General features: G+C 41.6%; 1 protein-coding gene across 1 annotated transcript in view; it reads left to right on the top strand.

Moving 5' to 3' along the window:
* The window catches only part of LOC118563790 (germinal-center associated nuclear protein-like), a 36,355-nt gene extending 15,505 nt beyond the window's left edge, over positions 1-20,850 (top strand). Inside the window, exons 17-28 of the mRNA XM_036139719.1 lie at positions 4-201; positions 274-342; positions 420-554; positions 1,979-2,123; positions 3,660-3,921; positions 4,260-4,357; positions 11,001-11,391; positions 11,468-11,743; positions 16,423-16,558; positions 17,626-17,811; positions 20,198-20,351; positions 20,442-20,850. Coding sequence (XP_035995612.1) covers positions 4-201; positions 274-342; positions 420-554; positions 1,979-2,123; positions 3,660-3,921; positions 4,260-4,357; positions 11,001-11,391; positions 11,468-11,743; positions 16,423-16,558; positions 17,626-17,811; positions 20,198-20,351; positions 20,442-20,609 — 2,218 coding nt within the window. The 3' untranslated portion in view covers positions 20,610-20,850. The remainder of the gene's footprint in view (positions 1-3; positions 202-273; positions 343-419; positions 555-1,978; positions 2,124-3,659; positions 3,922-4,259; positions 4,358-11,000; positions 11,392-11,467; positions 11,744-16,422; positions 16,559-17,625; positions 17,812-20,197; positions 20,352-20,441) is intronic.
* The last annotated feature ends 611 nt before the right edge of the window (positions 20,851-21,461 follow it).

Below are 21,461 nucleotides of genomic sequence, written 5' to 3' on the forward strand. Positions count from 1 at the left end.
CAGGTGGCGCGATGTCGTCGCAGTTCGTCGTCAGCTGAAGCGACAGATGAGAAGTTTTCCTGCGGCTCCATGCTGCGTCGACCCCCGCTTCAAGTTGAGGGCCCTCGCTCCCAGCGCCCCCGCGCGGCCCTCCATGGCGGATCTGGCTCGAGGGCTGGTCAACCTGGGAAACGCCGGCTTGATGGCCGTTTCCAGCACCAGGTGGGTTCATCCCGCCCTCTCCTCACTGTGGAGTGTGAGCGACGCTAAAACCACTTCTTCCAACTTGTTTAGGTTGTTATCGATGAGGCGGGACGCCATCCACCAGATGAGAGTCCATTTCTACTATCAGCAGCTGCTTGAGTGAGTCCCGAGTCCATTCAGATAGTGGTTCTGGTCCTGGAAGCAGCGCTTTGACCAGGTTCTGCTGTTTCGCTCAGGGAGACCTCCTGGAAGCCGCTCGATCTGCCGGCGCTGGCGACAGAAAGTATCCCAGACCCGCCTGACAGGATCTTCTGGAAAGCTCTCTTGCTCCTCCCCAGCGGTCATGAGCGAGAGGCCAGCCTGGCAGACAGGTGGGCTGCAGCCACATGGCCTATTTGGTCTGTTTCACCTTTGAACAAAATAATGTTTCTCAGAAACAAACATATCTGAATTATTATTTTATTGTGACATGATTTGGATCAAATATATATATGGGGTAAGATAACTGTCAACATAAAAATATGGGTAGGTATCTGAATTTGTAAATGTATGTCGAGAAATGTGAATAAATTCAAGATTTGTATTTCTTCCTGGTTGTCAACATATGTGTGACATCAGATGTTTCATCACACATAGAATAAAATAGTGACAACTTGTCTTCAACGTCAAAAAGTTAACAGAAATAAAATGAACATCCAGAAAAAATCACTATATAATGCTATTTATCTAAATTAACACCATATTTCAATCAACAAATCCTCTCTACTACGCTAGTGAAACTTAACTAAAACTACTAAGCAAAATGAAGATAAAAACAAGCTAAGAAACTATGTACACACAAAAGAACAACATCAGAATGATTCAATGAATCCTGGTTCACTGCAGATCTAAGTTAACGAGATCACATTAGCCTAACTAATTCAGAACAACATTTGGTATTTCTTCTAACCAATTCACAATGCCAATCCTAAGTTAAACAAAACATTATTTGATAAAATAACATTTTAAAGAATGATTTGCTCAGTAAAATCCGTAACTTTAGGACGGTCGACTTTATTAATGCAATTATTCTTCTGGGAAGCTAGGGGGTGCTGTTGTTAGGTAGGCCGCTAAATAGGTTAGTCGTAAAGTTACACGTAACGCCATTAAATCTACGTTAATGTTCCATATTAATGCGGTAATAATGCTCAGCGGTATCGAACAATGGCTGAGCGAAACAAAAACAAACCTTATGTTTAAAACGAATCATAGTTGCGTGGTAAAACAAATGTTATCCGGGAAGCTAACAGCATTATGCTAGTGGACATTCGGCGTAAATTTAAAAAAGACCTTAAGCTCTATTTTGGTCGTAATGAGTTGACCGTAAAACACAATATAATGCCATCAATGTATAAAACCCTCATGGAAATAAAGGTTGGTATAACCGTAAAAACACAATCATACTACATTAGCATAGTTTCAAAAAACCTAGCAGGAGCTATCCTGTCAGCTCAGTCAAGCTTTAAAACAAAGTGAAAACACATTAAGTAAACAATTCAAAACTTTCTCTGTTTATTTCTCTGCCAAACCTCTCCTGTTGTCTCTGGTTGTGGCATCTGGTTGCCAGTGAATTACTCCAAGGGAAAGCTGGTTATCTCAGCAGCAACAGACGGCTGAGAAATAAACTATGAATCCAAACAGCTTGCTGCTTTTTTAATATAGGAGATGCAGGACCAGGTTTCTTGTTATGATAGCAATAAAATCAGGTTTTTATTCCACATCTGCCTGTAAAGTGTCTGGTTGTCCCTGTGTTCAGGGTGCTGTCAGACTGGCTGGAGGTGAAACTTGGTGGTGATGCAGAATCAGAGGAGCAGACGGACGGGACCCTGAAGACGCTCTGCGTCTCCAGCAGTCTACAGGAAGATGGACAGAGGACTTGTAAAGTCCACGTTACAGTCAAGGTGAGATTCAAGAAGGAAGCTCAATTTATGGAAGAGCTGAAAGGTGGAGATGAAGTCGGTTTTGCGTATTATCAGATTGATTTGAAATAAATGGTTCCTCATGTTATGCAATTATACTTGTTTGATTATGAAGATTATTATTAGTTATAATAGCAATTATAATTTAATAATATATCATTAAAAATTAAAGCATTGCTATAAAGAAAATAATTTGAAATGGTTATGATCAAGGGCTATGAGCCTGTAATGGTTAGCACTTACAATTGGCTTATTAATTAACAGTTATTAACTTATTTAGTCCAGAAAAGGGTTGTCTATCCAGTTGTCTGAATTAGACTTGTCCAGCAAATGTTGAAAACTTTAATTATAATTGCAATTGGAGTTTTAAGCATTACTCCTTCATCACAGGCCAGTGAAAATATCTGTTTATTCAGTTATTAACTCATAAGGAGATAATTCGGTAACCCCTAGAGACAATTCAATTTCTGACTCAAATTAATTACATTTATTCCTGTTATGGTAATTATTGTGCTTACATAAAATACTAGAAAACACTACTCACTACTAAATAAAACATGGAAAAGAAAACAAATAAAAATTTGAAAAAACTGCTTCTGTGAAACAGCAGTTAGAAAACTGTTCTGCAGAATCATTTGACCAGAAGATGCAGAAGATCTCTGAAGAAGAGAAAAAAACTAGCTGAAAAACATTAAAATCAAAGAACCAGTGATTGTTGAGATCGGTTGAAGTATTCAGAAGAAAAACGAGAATGCTGTATAAGCATTCTCACTGCTAAAAGTGAGTAGAAATGGATTAATTGCGGCATAGAAATGTGTAATCAATTCACAGATGATTAAGAATTCTATTGGTTTCCACATTTACCATCACAATCCACATGTCAGCATTTGAGGTAACGGTATTAAAAGAATTCTGGCTAAATAGCTCTGAGGTAGATAAGGCTGGTATACACAAACAGGACTGAGGCTAAGATATGGAACGCTTCTGGCAAAACTAGACGTTAGTGGTGTTATTTCATGCTTGGTTAGCTTGTAACTCGTTCTAGTCCGGTTTCAAGGTGGACCTCGGCTAACGATAGCTAGTCAGATAGTGTGACTTCACAACAGTCTGCAGCTAAGAGCCTCAGGGTTACTCTGTGTCCCGCACAAAATGGCGGCTCTGGCGAGGTATGGACCTTCTTCTCAACACAGCAGTGTTGTACAGAAGAAAGCAGATCTCTCCGTCCATTGTAATTTTATCTCTAGGTGTAATTTGTTCTCTAGACAGTTATCATCTCCGTGGTGATTGGAGATGGGGGTGTCTCTATCAGTTGTGGTCCCAACTGTGTTGCATGCTGAGAGTTGCAATTTGCCATGTCGTAATGGCATAACACTCATTTTTATTCTTTCCTTTTATTTTAATATTATTCATGTTATATGTCATCATCCGCAGTTAAAATAGCAGCATTTCTTTCTTCTCTCCTTTTAAAGCTATAAATCGAAGCTGATCACCTCAGTAGTTTCCTCTTGTGTCTCCCAGGCTTCCAGAGGTCCGTTGACTGAAGCCAGTCTGTCCAAAGCGGAGGAGTGCTGCGAGCTCAGCGGCACCCGGGCCATCATCATGCTGCTCCCTGCCCTCCCTGTCATGGAGCTTGGGCAGGAGGAGCAGGACGTCCCTCTGCTCTCCGCTCTGCTTCAGCTCAAACAGCTGCAGCAGATCAACAGCTGGAACAGCCCGCTGCCTCTGGTCGTCTTGGTGCCTTTGCACCGCGGTGCTGCTGACACTCGCAGACTGGAGGAAGGTGACTGGTGACAGCCGTCCTCCATGTTTCCATCCAGACATGCACCCATGGCTCCATACGTCCATCCTTCCTGCTATGCATTCTTGTCTCTGTCCACACATTGACCGATTCATCTATGCTTCCTTCCATCTGTCCCTCCTTCAAGCATCCACTCATTCATGCATGCTACCCATTCATCTTCCATCCATCCATCTTTGTTACCTGCAGTCTCTTACATAGTCACAGTTTTCTTCTCCCTCACAAACTAGAGGAAGTTGATCAGAACCAGAACCGTATGAAGACGTTTTCAGTCAGTGGAACTTTATTTCAGTTTTTTCTGATGTTGTCTTGTCTATCAGCCCTGATGCTGCACACTCTGATGGAGGAAGAGCTGATCTCAGAGTACATGCTGGTCTTCATCCCAGACTCAACCAGTGACCTGCAGGGATCCAAGCAGGTAAGACGAATAAAACCCAAAGCTCCTGGAACGTGTCTGAATCGTTGGCTTTCAGTCTTTGGCTGCAGCAAACAGACGTTTTCCAACATTCCCCACCAGAAAACGGCAACCCCTCTAAAAAAAGGTAAAAACTGACGAGACCCCCAGGGAAAACCCGCTCCCGGCCAATCTGAGCAAGAAGACCCCGTATTGAATCTGAAAATTATCATTACCAAGTATTTTAAGGATCTGCGGTGCCAATCAAATCCTAGTTCACCCTCTATCAAAACAAAAGATTGCATAAACGTAGGTCTTGGTGTGTGTCCCAAGCAGACAGTTTCCATTCTTTATCACAAAACCATATTGATCAACTAAATGCAACATCACAGTGTAGATTTCATAACACATAAAATCAAACAGGATTACATAAGTCAGTGGAACAGAGCAGTTGAAAAAACAGTAACACAATATGAAAAGAGTCTGTATGTCAAGACAAAGTAAAGAAATAATTCAGGCTGTTCAGTGCACGTGGCAGACATGAATCGCACTTAAGGGGTCCGCTTAGGGTTCTCAGACAACCCCTCGCTTCAGAATAAAAAATCAGAGTTCTCTGGCTTCTGTTTCCCAAGTCCTCTCGGTCCTCTACTTGTTTCCCCGCTTGCAGAAGACGATTGAGTTGGATGGTAATGAGTGTTCAGTTCTGGCTTGGGCAATGAACATTTTATACCCAATAAAACATTCCGTGAAGATGGTTGGCAGACATGAGGATTTGTCTTCTGTCCAGAAACGGAAACAAAAGTGCTATTGGTGTTCTCCTCAAACTCCCAATTCATGTGGCGTTTATTCAAAACCTTCCTCAAACACTTCACATCCAGATTTCTGTTCACAATTATTTGGCTCTCAGCCTAAAATTCTGCAATGTAATTATTAATTATAGGAGTAATCTTTAAGTTCAAATGTATTTGCAGTAGTTTTCCAGTAATTCTTAACAGAATGCATCCAATGTGCTTCTCAACTTTCAGTGTCTGACAGTCGAAAGTTTTCTTCAGCATCATTTTATCATCTTATTCGTTTTAGTTGAGTTGTTAAGGTTTACCTTATCTCATGTAACACACAGTCTCCGCAAAGAATTATATTAAAACCTTTCGGAAACTTCTTGCTGAATCAGCTCTAAAAAACTGTACATGTGTTCTTAACACCCAAACAGTAAACATCTAACTTCGTAAAAGGTACACCACTCTATAGATTTCAGAATTTCATTGCATTTTAATCAGAAGCATTCCTATATATGTTCGTCTTATCTTGAAAGCTCAGCTGAGAAATAGCAAGTGTTTGCTTGCCCAACAACACACCAAATTGTAACTGGTTGATATTCAGAAAGTGGGCATAGCGTGAGGAGGAGACAGGAAGCAGTTCTGTGAATCAACTTCATCATGCTGTGCATCAAACCTTCTTATGATGATACTTCTTATGCCTAAAATGTACTGCAATCCTAACCCCTTTCATTGATTATTTTAATAACCCCTATTGGTTTTAACAGACAGTTTATCTACTCAACACTGGTTGTATTCTATGTCCCCCTGTTTGAATGCTGTTTTCCTCTCTCATGTGTTCAATTTCAAAACATCCAGATAAAAGAAAAATTAAGCAGACAAGCAGTCAGTGATGTTCTTACATTTTAATTAGGCGCCTGCCATAGCAAATGCATTGCTTCGCAAAGCACTGCCTCCAATGCATTTGTATGGAGGCACCTATTACTATGCACCTAAAAACGTTTTCGGAAATTAATGCGGCCCAAACCGTAGCGTGCACCCCAACGATATAGGTATCAAAATGTGCGGCTCGGTCGGGAATGGTGTGCTATTACTTTTATTGGGGTTTCGAGTTACCATGGCAACGTAATTAAACAAAAAACCACTTCCATCGGAAATGAATGGCGTCAGGTACAGAAAAAGCCTCGAAAAAGCCTCAAAATGACCATTTTCAACGCTGTACTGTGTCGCCATGCTTTCACCTACGAACACCGTTTAACTTCCAGTTTGTAGATATATCTGTGATCTACTCAGAAGTGAAAACGGCATGTGGATATCTTTTATCGTCTCTTCAGTTATTCCTCAGAGGTCATGTCCAAAAATTAGCGAAATCGTCGTTTATAATGAAAGTAAATGATGGAATTCTCCAATTCTCTAAATCTTTGAAAACGGCAGAGTGGGCCACTCTGCTGTTTTCAAAGATTTCAAATCTCCGAACAACTTCAGCCTACTCGCTCAATTTTCACTCTACATAGATAAGTTATACATCAAAACGTAGGTATTTTTGTCTGGATTTAGGAAATGTAACCCTCATTGGTGTAGGATTTATAGATTTTTCGCAAATCACCTCAGACCACCACAATCCCGAAACGCTCCCCATTCATTTACTATGGACCGCTTTTGAAAAATGACATCTGAAAATCCAAAACATCACACGTTTTCGCATCGTCGCTACTCCTAAACCGTTTGATGTACAGGCATGATACTTTCACACATGAATCTCCCGACCCTTCTGGCACTCACAAACAAGGAATTTTGTGGATAACTGTTACGGTTTTTCCGCAGGAACAATTTGTTCGGGAGTAGTGAATGTGCAAAATCCTGAAAACGCTTTGGAGCTGCATCCTTCCACATCATCCACTTTTTTACATCGTCTCAGTGCCTACACCGATTTTTGTACAAACATGAAAATGACCACCATAGTCCTCAAAAGCCTGCTGATACTCACAGTGAAGGAATTATTTTTATATCTCTTATACTTTTTCAGCTAGAGCGATTTGTTCGGGACCGTTTTTAGAGGATTTCTGAAATTCCATAAAAATCCCCTTTATATCATAATTTTTTACGCCTTCATTAAATATTTCCAGCAAAAACCGATAGATTATCTTTTTCCCCTATCCGTTACGAAATAAACACAGAAAAAATTACGTCTCTACCATTTACGGTTCTTGAGAAATCGAGTGTTGTTCGAGGCAATGTTCTCCATTCTATTTCAATGAGACAGACACTGTGTCATACCTGTAGCAGCAGAGGTGAGTGAGTTTTCATGACAACGGAACTCTGCTGGCCAGAGGGAGACGCACCATTGGGATAGAATGGCAACTTTCGACGGCCACTGCAGTGGCTGTGATTAATTCAGGAATCTGAAATTCGCACAGTCACTTCCTCTTGACATTTTAAAATTTTCAAGTGACTTTCAGCCATGTGTCACTTTTCTGTCCCATTTTGGATTTCACATGCTTTCCTATTGGGCCTTTGCTTCCAACAGGACCTGGCATGATAACCAGACACGACCCAATTGGCCAATACAGCACCACCCACCTGCGGGAAATGGCACTACACACCATTTTGGTCAAATGTTGAGTTCTGGGCCCAGATTTGGTGAGGCTTAGTTGCTAAAGGAGGCCGTTTTGAGCCGTGGTCTTTGGTAAACTTTGGTAACATTAAGTATTGGCACCCCTTTTTGAGGCACTTCCCAGTACAGGATTTGGACCAAACTGAGTACAATCACCCGGTGATACTGAACACAACCATTTTAGCGGCTAACGGTTAGCATGTTGCTAACCAGAAGTAGCTCTAGGAAGGTCGTACAAACTTCTGCTTGACAGAGGCTGTACTTCCTTTAGAGAGAAAGCTCCACAACAAATATGGGTCATGTCGGATAAAGCATGTCTGTTTTATGAGGTGTCAAACATTCATTTTTGACCCGTTTTTGTCTCTGCTACATGCTGCAGAAATGCTTAAAAGACACTAAAATCACACATATCACTCAGTCCCCCACATCATAGATAATGATGAGTAACACAGGGCTGCAGCTGTCAGTGAGTCTCCATGACAACGCTGCTACCAAGAGGCTCCTAGGAGGTCAGGGACATGCTCCATTGACTTAATATGGCACCCATCAACGGCCTCTGCGGGGTCTGTGAAGACCGTAGGAACCTGAAATCCGCAGTGTTACTTCCTGTTAGTATTTGTTACGGTACGGTACGCACCACGAGGCAGTCGCCTTATTAAATTTCTTAAGAAATTTTCTAGTTCATTGATATTATCTTCAAGTTGTTACCTGTTTATAATCACAGCCACCCTGCAATCCTGACCAGATGCAAAGTGTCCAACTAATCTAATTGGCCTCATTTCTTTTATGTATGTAAGAGGGTGTCGGGTTTAAACGGCTAGAACATTCATTAAACAACACAAAGAAGAAAGACAACAGGCGTTAGATCTTTTCTTGCAAGGAGAACAGCAGAGAGATGCATTCATTTACATTTATCTTTACTGTTCTGAAGTCAACTCTGCTGCTGCCTTACTTTTTAATATCAGAAACGGGTGGTCCCTAGTTACACTGCAAAGCTTAAAGAAAGGTGAGACCTACTTCAGTGTGACATCATAAACTAGCAGTTCAGGTATGCAGAACAACCTTAAGAATTGAGCATTTAGTGATGAGGAAATGGAGTATCAACAGACGGCTGGGTGCAATTCATCACAGATAAGATGAAGCTCGCAAAAACAATCAACATTTATGGTGAGGCTGTTTCCTGCAAGGGGCCTTACTCTGTAAGATAGGAGAGAGACATATCAGTCATCTTGAAGACACTTTGATGTCTGAATAAACTCAAACCATAAAACCTTTTTAATACTAATGAGTAAATATGTGATAAATGCAATAAACATGGTAAATAAAAATAAAACATATAGAGAATAATAAAAATAAATCTAACAGAGGATAATCATTAAACACTGGTGCTTTAATCCCCAATTTATCCATGTTAGTTATTATGCTAATCTTGCAGTTTTATCCATTTAAGCCTGTAGCCTTTGTGGTGCTTTCATGTCTGCCGGAGTGCCAGATCTTTGCGGATTCCTAATTACTTGCGTCTTATTTACGCCTCTTACTTCAAGATATCCAGTAAATGCAGTGTTTGCAATTTCTCCTGCGCATCAGCAGGTAGTGTAAATTTTCATGTTACTCTGCCCATATAATGAATAATTAATTAATTAATTCTAACTGTTGATGTAATACCCACTTAATTTATTAGGTTGCTCTATGATTCCATCACGCAAATGAACATTTTGGTGCATAATAATTTTCTTAACGGTCTTCCCTATCTTGTCATGCATGTTGCGTTTACGAATCTTGTTACATCTTAAGGTTGCCTATTCAAAGTTTTCACCTTTTCACATTCATCAATATGTTTTCTAATGTGCATTTTGTTTTTAATTGTGTACAAGAAAATCTGAAGTAAAATACAGGTAGGTGTGTCTGCCAAACTCATCTTTGTTTCCGTTGCTGACAAGTCCGTTGATGGTTCCCCAACTCTTCTGTTTTAGCTCCCTGGTAGTTGTCCATTTTCAGAGTCCTTTCATTGCCTCAAGTCTGAATTCTGGTCAGCCGCACACATCCCTCCAGCAAGAGCAATGTCCATGAACCCCCACGATCCCGCCTTTGTCTCTGAAAAGAGACACGGACTCTGCCACCATTTTTGCCAAAGAAAGCTTCATAAGTTGAAAAGAAATTACAGTAAAGCAGTCACAAACAAACATTTTAACATCAGTGTCCCCTCTAAAAAAAAACTTAAAAGAATGAAATAAAAAAAATTGAAATAAAAAAAAAAAAGTTCCTCTTCCAAGATTTTAATCAAAACTGGATTAGGCAGAATTCAATGACATCACCTTTTCCCTTTGTCCCCAGAATCAGCCCTCATGTCATTGCGGGACCATTTGGCACTCACTCACATCTGAGAATGTCTAAAAAGAGACTAAAATATCTCTGTTAGCGCATTCCAATTATATTGACCAGGTTTCTTTGCAAACAAAAGAGCAGAAAGCAGGATATACGGGTTAATAGCGGTAAAGCTACAAAAACTTTAGGCCACCACCTTTCTCAGCTGGAAGATCCCAATATCCTGGCATAAGTTGATCAAAACTTAGCATAATTGTCATATCTGCTTTTCCCTGCATATCCAAAGTTGATTATGACTTTTTATCATATGCCGGCATTTTAGGATCTCTGGAGAGCAATAACTCGGAAAAACATTTGTTAGTATTTAGGTATCCTGATCCTGGGAAGGTACATCTTTTCTTTCCTTTCCTTTTAAAAGTTTGTAAAAAAAACAATTCCTTTTAAATTATCTGCAGAGGTACCTTGAATGTAGTTACCTTATGTTACTGGAGATGCCAAAAATAAAAGCAATTAAAAATTTAACAAAGAAATAACAAAAAAAAAAAAATTATAATAATAAATGAAATAACCAAAATAAATTAAATAACCAAAACAAAAGAAAGCAAAAGCTCTGTGAATGTGTGAATGGAAAGTAATCGCACCCCTCGGTCCGGCCGCCAGCCTGTCCACCTGTTTCTGCCGCTCTTCCTCCCAGGGTCCGCTAAATACCCCCCAGCAGTACTGTGAGATAACAACAGAGACATTCATATCGCAGACATTCATTATCTTCATAGTAACACCAGAGCATTTGGCCTTGGCAATCAGCAGAGCCAAGGAGCTGAAGTGTGCCCTTGTGTCTGCAGTCAGAGTTGGCGTCAGGCCATAGTGACTTCAGAATAAGATTCCTATAACAGGCGGTTTGATCAGTCCTCACATGTTTCCTCAGAACATTTCCTCTCCTCTCCATCTGCAGCTGACCCAGGCCGTCCGCTGGCTGCTGGCCCGCTCTCCACCCCCCCTCCCCCTCACCTGTCAAACCCTGGTGCAGCTCATCGAGGCCAGTCTGAGCCAGGAGTTCTGGCCCAGAGTTTTCTCCAACCGCCAGAACCGGGCGGCCGCACGGCTTCCCTGGCAGGAAGCGGTGCCTGTCGTCCGGCTCTATAACGCCGTCTTGGCTCACGTTGCCCACAGAGTCTCCTCCCAGGACCTCTGCGGCCTGTCGTGGCCCCCCGCCGAGTTCAGTCAGCCGAAGACTCAAGCTTTGGTCCCTCATCTGGGCTGGAACTCTGCGCAGCATCTCTCCTGGCTGCGTGGCGTTATCCTCAGTCTGCTGCTGCCAGAGTGGGAGGAGACACCTGCTGCAGGTAGGAGACCAACCAGGAGGAGAAATGCAGCGAGTCACATCAAGACTGCGATTATTTAATTGCTCTTTCCTCTTAGATTGCTGGTCGGATCTCTGCTCCTCCATCTTTGGTTATGCTGCTAAGATCCCAGCTTCACGTCATAGTCAGCCACTCCTCATGTCCCGGCTGGAGAACCTTCTGGAAAGGGTCCGACTTCAGGCTCAACACCCCAGACCTCCCCGATCCAGCCCAGCTGATGGAAGCACTGACCTGGAAGAGCTGGGGGTTCAGATTCCCTGGGAGGATGTTGTGCTGATCTTCATCGACCACAAACTGAAAGACTGGCAGCCGCCCGGACCTCCTGCCTGTGGAGGTAAAAACCCAAACATGCGATCCAGAACCTCCTCTCACCTCCTGAAGTTTTTCTTCTAGACAGCCAAACCTCCCTGAGGTCTGTTAAAGAGAAGGTAAAAAAACAAAGCAACTGGACTTGTTTTCCGTATCTTGTTTTACAATTGGCAAACAAAAGGCCTTTGTTTGCCAATTGTATAAAGCTTGTTACTCCACATTACTCCAGACTTTTTGAATTGAGAAAGCTTCCTGGAGAGGAAGCGAAACGTCCTCAACTACGGAAAACAAGGCCAGTTGCTTTGTTTTTTACCTTTTTTTTGGAATGACCATGACCTGGATGACTGAGAATCTTCACCAGCGTCTGTTAAATAGGATCAGTCTCTCCTCAGACCTCCTGAAGGGCTTTCAGAGTCAAACATTTTTATAGGAATATATTTTTAATTAAATTCAATTTAATTTTATTTATATAGCGCCAATTCATGAAACATGTTATCTCAAGGCACTTTACAAAGTCAAAATAAATCAGATTATACAGATTGGGTCAGATTATACAGATTGGTCAAAAATAAATTCCTATATAAGGGAACCAGTTGATTGCATCAAAGTCTTGACAAGCAGCATTCCCTCCTGTAGAAGCATAGAGCCACAGGTAGAGTCGTCTGCATTGTCCATGGCTTTGTAGCAATCCCACATACGGAGCAAGCATGAAGAGACAGTGGAAAGAAAAACTCCCCATCAGTGGGAAGGAAAACCTGCAGCAGAACCGGGCTTAGTAGTAGTAGTAATAATAATAATAATAATTATAATTATAATTAATAATTGAACTTTATTGATCTCACAATGGAGAAATTCACTTCTGCATCTTAACCCATCCCATTGGGGAGCAGTGGGCTGCCACTGTGCGGCGCCTGGGGAGCAATCGGGGGGTTAAGGGTCTTGCTCAGGAGCCCAGAGTGGCAGTCTGTGGGAGTTAAACTCAGAACATCTGGGACCCAAGCTCAATGCTCTAACCACTAGGACACCCCCCCAGTATGAACGGTCATCTGCATCGACCAACTGGGGGTTACAGAAGACAGAGCAGAGACACAACACGAAAGACCAAAAAGCACAGAAGCACACATTGATCCAGTAATCTGTTCTACATTAGATGGTAATAGTTGGTGATCTGTCTTCCCTGGATGATGCCATAGCTAACAGAACGCCAGACCAGGTGTACCTACTATGAAGAAAAAAGAGAGAGAACAAAAAGTTAAAAGCTGAAATGATAACAGTCATTTCAGTGCAATGCAAAACAAGAGAACAGTAGATTGGAGAACAGTTGAACTTGGAGTGAGAAATATAGACCCTGATGTCCTCCAGTAGCCTAAGCCTATAGCAGCATAACTATAGAGGTAGCTCGGGGTAACATGAGCCACTCTAACTATAAGATTTGACAAAAAGGAAAGTTCTAAGATTAGTCTTAAAAGTAGACGGGGTGTCTGCCTCACGGACCAAAACTGGGAGTTGGTTCCACAGGAGAGGAGCCTGATAGCTAAAGGATCTTCTTCCCATTCTACTTTTAGAGACTCTAGGAACCACCAGCAGACCTGCAGTCTGAGAGTGAAGTGCTCTGTTAGGAACATACGGGGTAATCAGAGCTCTGATATATGATGGAGCTTGATTATTAAGGGCTTTATACGTTAGAAGAAGAATTTTAAATTCTATTCTTGATTTAACAGGAAGCCAATGAAGGGAAGCTAAAATTGGAGAAATATGATCCCTCTTGTTGATTTTCATCAGAACTCTTGCTGCAGCATTTTGGATCAGCTGAAGACTTTGAACTGCATTTTGTGGACTTCCTGATAGTCAAGAATTACAATAGTCCAGCTTTGAAGTAACAAATGCATGGACTAGTTTTTCAGCATCACCCCTGGACAGAATGTTTCTAATTTTGGCGATATTCCGGAGGTGAAAAAAGGAAACTCTGGAAACCTGTTTAACATGGGATTTAAATTACATGTCTTGGTCAAAAAGTTTATTACCAGAGGCCAAGTTAATGCCACCCAGATTAGGTGATTGGTTAAGAAGTTTTTTTTTAGGACTCTGGTCCAAAGATTACAACTTCTGTCTTGTCAGAATTTAGATGCAGAAAATTTAAAGTCATCCAGCTTTGATTTCATCAAGACATGTCTGTAGTTTAAGTAATTGATTGGATTAATCAGGATTTATGGATAAATATAGCCGAGTGTCATCAGCATAACAGTGGAAATTAATCCCATGTTGTCTGATAATTTTGCCAATCGGAAGCATATATATAGTAAAGAGAATTGGTCCAAGGACTAAACCCTGCGGTACTCCACAAGTGACCTTAGAGTTTGAAGAAGATTTATTATTAACATCAACAAACTGGAATCTGTCCGACAGATAAGATTTAAACCAGCCTAATGCTTTCCCCTTAATCCCTACAGTATGCTCAAGTCTATATAGGAGAATATTGTGATCAACTGTGTCAAATGCCGCACTGAGATCTAACAGGACAAGTATAGACACAAGTCCATTATCTGAGGCCATGAGAATATCATTGGTGACCTTCACCAGAGTTGTTTCAGTGCTATGATGAGCTCTGAAGCCTGACTGAAACTCCTCAAGTAGGTCATTACTTTGTAAATGTTCACAAAGTTGAGTAGCAACTACTTTCTCAAGAATTTTAGATAAGAAAATAAGATTAGATATAGATCTGTAATTTACTAACTCATCTTGATCAAGAGATGTTTTTTAAAGTAAAGGTTAAATAACAGCTACTTTAAAAGCCTGTGGTACATATCCATTTACTAAGGATAGATTAATCATGTGTAAAATAGGGTCACTAATCAAAGGGAATATCTCCTCAAACAACTTGGTTGGGATTGGGTCCAAAATACAGGTAGAAGGTTTAGATGAAGCTACAATTTTAGATAGCTCAGAAAGCTCTATTGCTTCTAAACAGTTCAGACACTGGGCAAGTTCTAAAAATTCCTCCAACGCTGCCTCACTTACTGAGGATGAGGTAATCATGTTTAGGAGGATGCCTATTATTTTATTTTCAATGGAGTCAATTTTATTTATGAAGAACCCCATAAAATCATTACTGCTAAGTGCTAAGGGAATGGATGGATCAACAGAGCTATGACTCTGTGTAAGTTTGGCAGCTGTACTGTATTGAAGAGAAATCTAGGATTATTTTTATTCTCCTTAATTAACAATGAAAAATATGCTGCTCTAACTCTGCAAAGGGTCTTTTTATACAACAATAGACTGTCTTTCCAGATTAGGTAGGATTCCTCTTGATGTGTAGAGCGCCATTTTCTCTCCAATTTCCTAACATTGTGCTATAAGGAACGCAGCTCTGAATTAAACCAGGGAGCCAGCTTCCTGTGACTAATCACTTTGTTTTTCAAGGGAGCTACATTGTCTACTGCAGAATGCAATGAGGAAGTCACACCATTAACAAAGGTGTCTATTTGTGAATGGGAAGAAACAACATTGCTGCCATCTGTAGGGCATTTCTGCAATACTGAGGATATTAAAAGGGGGACAGACTCTTTAAAGTTGGATATAGCATTATCTGATAAACATCTACTATAATGGAACCCTCTTTTGGAGGTGGAGAACTCGGTTAGATTAAACTCAAAGGTTATTAAAAAATGATCAGATAGGACAGGGTTGTGAGGAAATACTGTTAATTCTTCACAATCAATGCCTTATGTCAGCGCAAGGTCTAAAGTATGGAGCCAAGAGTGCGTTGGTTCATGCACATTTTGAACAAAACCAATATAATCTAGGGTAGTTTTAAAGGCTACACTAAGGTTATCACATTCTATGTCAACATGAACGTTAAAATCACCCACTATAATAACCTTGTCAGTGTTTAACACCAAATCAGAAAAAAAGTCTGACAACTGATCCAAAAACTGAGTGTAAGGGCCTGGTGGATGATACAAAACAACAAACAGAAGAGGTTTTATTGCTTTGCAATTTGGATGAGGGAAACTGAGGGTTAAATGTTTAACAGAACTGTAGTTATTAATTGGCCTGGGACTAATTAATAAATCAGACTGAAAGATGGTTGCCACTCCTCCTCTTCCCACAGATCTGGGAATGTGGAAATTTGAATAATTGGAGGGAGTTGACTCATTAATACTAACGTAGTCCTCTTGTAGCCAGGTTTCTGTGAGACTAAAATAAAGCAATCTGATTATCGGAAATCAATTCATTAACTAACAAAGTCTTTGGAGTGAGAGACCTTATATCTAATATACCACATTTAATAGTTTTATTTTTTGGTTCCAGGTGAGCTGTATTGATATTTATTAGATTCTTATGATTTGTTCCTTTTAGATCAGTTTTTGATCTATTCAGTTTTGGCCGTGGGAAAGACACCGTCTCAATAGGATAATGGGTGGGTAACAGTACAGAAGCTGCAGAGAGGTGTGTTAAACTACGGCTCTGCTTCCTGGTCTGGCTGTGCTTCTTATTTTTGACCTTGGATCCCGTTTACCCACATATGTCCAGCCAGCTGTGCATCTGACCATCCATGCCTCGGTTTTTCCTCTCTACATCTCTCCTTCCAGCTGCTGAACTAAACAGAAAGAAATCAGGAGCTTTAATCAGGATGTATTTTGTGAATGTCCCTTCAGGTCTTCACGTGTCCTAAAATAAACTCTGTTTTCCTCCTTTTTAAAGACGCAGTAACCGAGGACGGCGAGATCCTGGTTTACTTCCCCACAGCTTCTCTGGAGGGTTTCAGACCTCCTGAAGAGTGGACGCAGGCCGTGGAAAAAACCCACAGAGAGAAGCAGCAGCAGCAGGAGAGGGACGGGTGAGGAAGCTGCTAAGATCCACCTCTTTGATACCAGAGATGTTTCCAGCAGCTTCAGGGTTTGTAAAAGAGATCAAAGCGAGGCTGAAGGGCTCATTATTTGCTCCAAACAACCTCACAGACGCTAGTTTTCCACCTTGTTGACTTTAGAAGAGGAGATAAAGCAGAGAGGAGCGTTAGGATCCGTCCGTCAGTCGTCCTGACCTCTGCTGCTCCACAACCTTCACAAAGCTGCTGCTTGGAGATAAAAGAATATCTGCTGCTGAGGATCAGGGGTCCAGAGTGCGGCCCCGGGGACTTTTTAGTTTTAATTAAGGCAAAATGATCACAGACAAATTAAAACCTTGGGTGCGCATGTGGCGCAGCGGGTAGCGCGACCCATATACAGAGGCCTTAGTCCTTGACGCGGTCGACCTGGGTTCGAATCTGACCCGTGGTCCTTTGCCGAATGTCTCTCCCCCTCTTCTAACCCCCTTCCTGTCAGCCTACTTTCGGAAAAAGCGAGCCACTAGAGCCGCAAAAAATCCCCCCCAAAAAAAAAAATAATTTAAAACCTTCATAAAACAGTAAATGTTGGTGCAACACAAAGTATTTATCCTCTGATACCCAGGAGTTCTGCTTTCTCCTTAATTAAGTCAGATTTTAATTAATTTATTAAAGTTTGTTAAATATGCATTTTTACAGAAGGCGTCACCCAAATCTGGTTCTCACTGCTCAGAATAGATGAATATATTTATTTCTGCCGGTTTCTATCGTGCCCAAAAGAATAATCAGAAACTTGGTTCAGGTTTGGATTATTTCTACATCTCTTTCCTGCAGAAATCTGACTGCTTTAATTTTTTAATGAAAATATTACAAGTTTAGTTTGTAGTTGATCAGGTAGGAACAATAAAATAAATGTTCTTGGTTCTCGAGTGCTTCATAAAGTTTGGACCCCCTGCTGATGATGAAACAGAGAAATGACTTTCCTCCAGACTTTAATTATTCTCTTCTTCTGCATTTAAAGTGTAAATATTGACTTGATTAAAGAAACCAGACTCTTTATCTTCCTCCCTGTTTCCCCTCAGAGCGACTCAGGCTCCCTGCGCGCCGCCTCCTGCTCCGTCTCCCAGACAGAGGTTGTTCCAGAGCTCGGTGGAGGCCCCCGGGGCCCTGAGGCCCCGTCTGGACGTCACTCACAGCCCCTCAGCAGAGGAGCTGCTGGCCCACAAGGTCCTGCAGAGCTTGGAGGAAGAACAGGCTGAGAGCAAGAGGTAGAGATCAGTAAAATCTGCTGACTGCACTGCAGAAAGGGAACTAGAAGGAAAGTTTTCTGGAAATGAGGGAATTTGTCCTTGATTTGAGCAGCAAGTTTAAATGATCTGCCAGTGGAATAAGAGATTTGCTCTTAAAAGAGGAACAACTCATCTCCATTGTCTTATTTCAGGTGCAGTTTATCTAATTATCTTATTTTAAAGGTCAAAATACTAATTCCACTGGCAGATCATCTTATTTAGCTGCTGAAATCAAGGACAAATAAACTCAAGAACATTTTACTGACTTTTAGTTCCTTTTTGCTAACCGCTAGCATGGTTGTGTTCAGTATCACCGGGTGATGTTACTCTGTTAGTTTGGTTGAAATCCTGTACTGAGAAGTGCCTAAAAAGGGAGAAAATCCTAAAATTCACCAAATCTGTAAAGCAGAAGTTTGTACAAGCTACCTAGAGCTACTTTCGGTTAGCAACATGCTAACCGTTAGCCGCTAGCATGGTTGTGTTCAGTATCACCGGGTGATTATACTCTGTCAGTTTGGTCCAAATCCTGTACTGGGAAGTGCCTCAAAAAGGGGTGCCAATACTTAATGTCACCAAACGTGACCAAAGCTCATGGGTCAGATTGGCCTCCTTTAGCAACTCAGCCTCACCACATCTGGGCCCAGAACTCAACATTTGACCAAAATGGTCAGTAGCGCCATTTCCCACAGGTGGGTGGTGCTGTATTGGCCAATTGGGTCGTGTCTGGGCATCATGCCAGGTCCTGTTGGAAGCAAAGGCCCAATAGGAAAGTATGTGAAATCCAAAATGGGACAGAAAAGTGACACATGGCTAAAAGTCACTTGAAAATTTTAAAATGTCAAGAGGAAGTGACTGTGCGAATTTCAGATTTCTACATTAATCACAGCAACTGCAGTGAGCGTCGAAAGTTGCCATTGTATCTCAATGGAGCCTCTCCCTCTGGCCCTCAGAGTTCCGTCGTCATGGAAACTCACTCACACACCTGCAGCGCGCCATTCTACAGAAGTGCAAACACTTTGTGTCCGAGTCTGCCTATTGGATTATAATGGAGAACTTTGCCTCGAACAACGCTCCATATCTCCTTATCCGTAAATGGTAGAGACGTAATTTCTTCTGCGTTTAGTTCGTAACGGATAGGGGAAGAAGACAAGCTATTGTTTTTTGCTGGAAAAAGTTTAATAAAGGCGTAAAAAATTATGATATAAAGGGGATTTTTATGGAATTTCAGAAATCCTCTTAAAACAGTCCCGAACAAATCGCTGTAGCTCAAAAAGTATAAGAGATATCAAAATAATTCTTTCACCGTATCAGCAGGCTTTTGAGGACTATGGTGCTCATTTTTATGTTTGTACAAGAATCGGTGTAGGCACAGCGACGATGTAAAAAAGTGGATGATGTGGGAAAATGCAGCTCCAAAGCGTTTTTAGGATTTTTCACATTCGCTACTCCCGAACAAATTGTTTTTGCGGAAAAACCGTAACAGTTATCCACAAAATTCCTTTTTTGTGAGTGCCAGAAGGGTTGGGACATTCATTTTTTAAAAAGCGCTCCATAGGAAATGAATGGGGGAGGTTTCGGGTTTGTGTTGCTCTGAGGTGATTTGCGAAAAATCCATAAATGCCACACCAATGAGGGTTACATTTAGTTAGTGTTGGTTCCTCTGCAAACGGACCTCAGATCTTTCTGCAGGGGTCACTTCTGATGTTTTTCTGTTTTAATGGAAATGAGGAGAAAATCCTCCAGAGATGAAAGATCTCAGTCAGGAGTTCACAGAAAGACCTTCGTTTTACATTCATCGTACAAATATAACCTGTAGAAACGCCCCGGACTCCCACAGCACCCCCACAAGATGACCTGTGGGTCTGAGCCGGATCAGAACCACCAGATGACCTGTGGGTCCGATGGATCTGAAGACGCTCTGGTTTCTCCTGCAGCTGAAAGTCGAGCTTTCCACCGTTTTCTGTCTTTAAACAAATCCTCAGAGAGAAAATGAAGATCATCTGAACAACAGAACCTTCCAGGGAGGTTCTGTTTGGGTTTGAAGAGTTTGGATCTTGTCTGTGGCAGACGGAGGTCAGAGCGATCTCTGCATGAAGCTGTTCAGTACAGAGGTCCGTTGGGTCTCATAAACCTCCTCCTGGGGCTTTTATTTGATCAGATTCTCAAAGAAGTGGACTTGTATCCTAAACCAGAACCAAGATGGTTCTGACTTCTCAGAGCTGCATCTGGATCAGGTGAAGGGGACAGGCAGGAATCTGAGATAAAAACCCGTTTAGAGGTTTGAGTTTCTGTCCTGCAGCTGTGATAAAGTTTCCAGAACGGTTCCTCAAGGTTCTGGTACCACGTTAACGTTCCGTCTGTGCAGGAGCTTGGAGCAGCTGAGGCGCTGGCTGGACGGCGACCCGTTGGACCATCTGTCCACTCCGCTCTTCATGCCGTCCTCCACCCTGCTGTCCTCACCGACCACCATGAAGGTTGCTCCTTCAGGCCGGACCAAAGACGCTGCTGCAGCCACGCAGGTCTCCTCTCCTCCTCACCACTCCTTTCTTACCTTCATTTCTTCTTCTTCTGGGCTTATTCTGTTAGTTCTGGTCTTCTTGTCCTCCCAGAGGCCTGAGCTGGATCAGCGTGTGGACGGGCCTACCTGGTCCAAAGCGCCTCCGGTACCGCTGGCTCGGAGGCTGCAGGACCTGGAGCGTCAGATCCTGGCGAGCAGAGAGGAGGAGCTGGCCTGCAGGCTGAAGCTGAGCGGGCTGCTGAGCATCGTGGACGACTGAAGAGGTTCTAGATGGACCGCTTGCTTCTGGGCTCCATCATGGCTTTAGTTTTTATCATCAGCTGAAATAAAATCAGCATTTTTAGGAATATGGGCTTAAATGTTTTGTTTGGGTTTGTTCCTTTTTAGAGTCGTTACAGTCGGGTTTGTTTCTTTTATTGGACTCAGATGTTAAATTAACGTGTTGAAGTCCTTTTATTTTCCATTGGGCTCAGATATTAAAGAGATATTTTCATGTTAAACTTCAGTTTGTCTGTTTATTGGATCCATAAAGAGGTCATGTGACTCGTTTTATCTAAGGGGGTTAAACTGCTGTCACAGGAACAGAAGCAGAAATCATCAGTGTGGTTCTGGAGGGTCCAGTTCTTGAGCTACACACCATCAATGACTGAAGGAATGTCAGGATTTTACTTTCTTTGTCTCCTGTCTGCCTGATTATATCTTTAAAACTTCTTCCCTAATGAGGTTTCAGTGGAAACTGTAAGTTAGAAAACTCCATCAGAGACTTAAGTTCCTTAAAACAGTGGCTTCTTCTCCTGATTAGAGAAAACTGAAGGAACTCGTGCAGCAGAAGTTCCTCCAACCTCAGAATAAAGAACCAAACTGGTCAATGAGTCTAAAAGCCTCCATGAGATTATCAGTCTGAATAAAAATAAATAAAAAACTCAACATAACTTTTCTACTTTTGTGGATTGAAGAGCAACATAGTTGGACTGAAAAATAATTTTTACTCCTGAGAATAAAAATGTTTTCATGATCTTATGGAAACTAGATTTTTTTTTTTAAAAGAAAGAGTGTTATTATTTTATTCCATAGATATTTGTTTTTTATATAAGTTTAAAATCTACCAAAT

Source organism: Fundulus heteroclitus, chromosome 7 (genome assembly GCF_011125445.2).
Source record: "Fundulus heteroclitus isolate FHET01 chromosome 7, MU-UCD_Fhet_4.1, whole genome shotgun sequence".
Lineage (NCBI taxonomy): Eukaryota > Metazoa > Chordata > Actinopteri > Cyprinodontiformes > Fundulidae > Fundulus > Fundulus heteroclitus.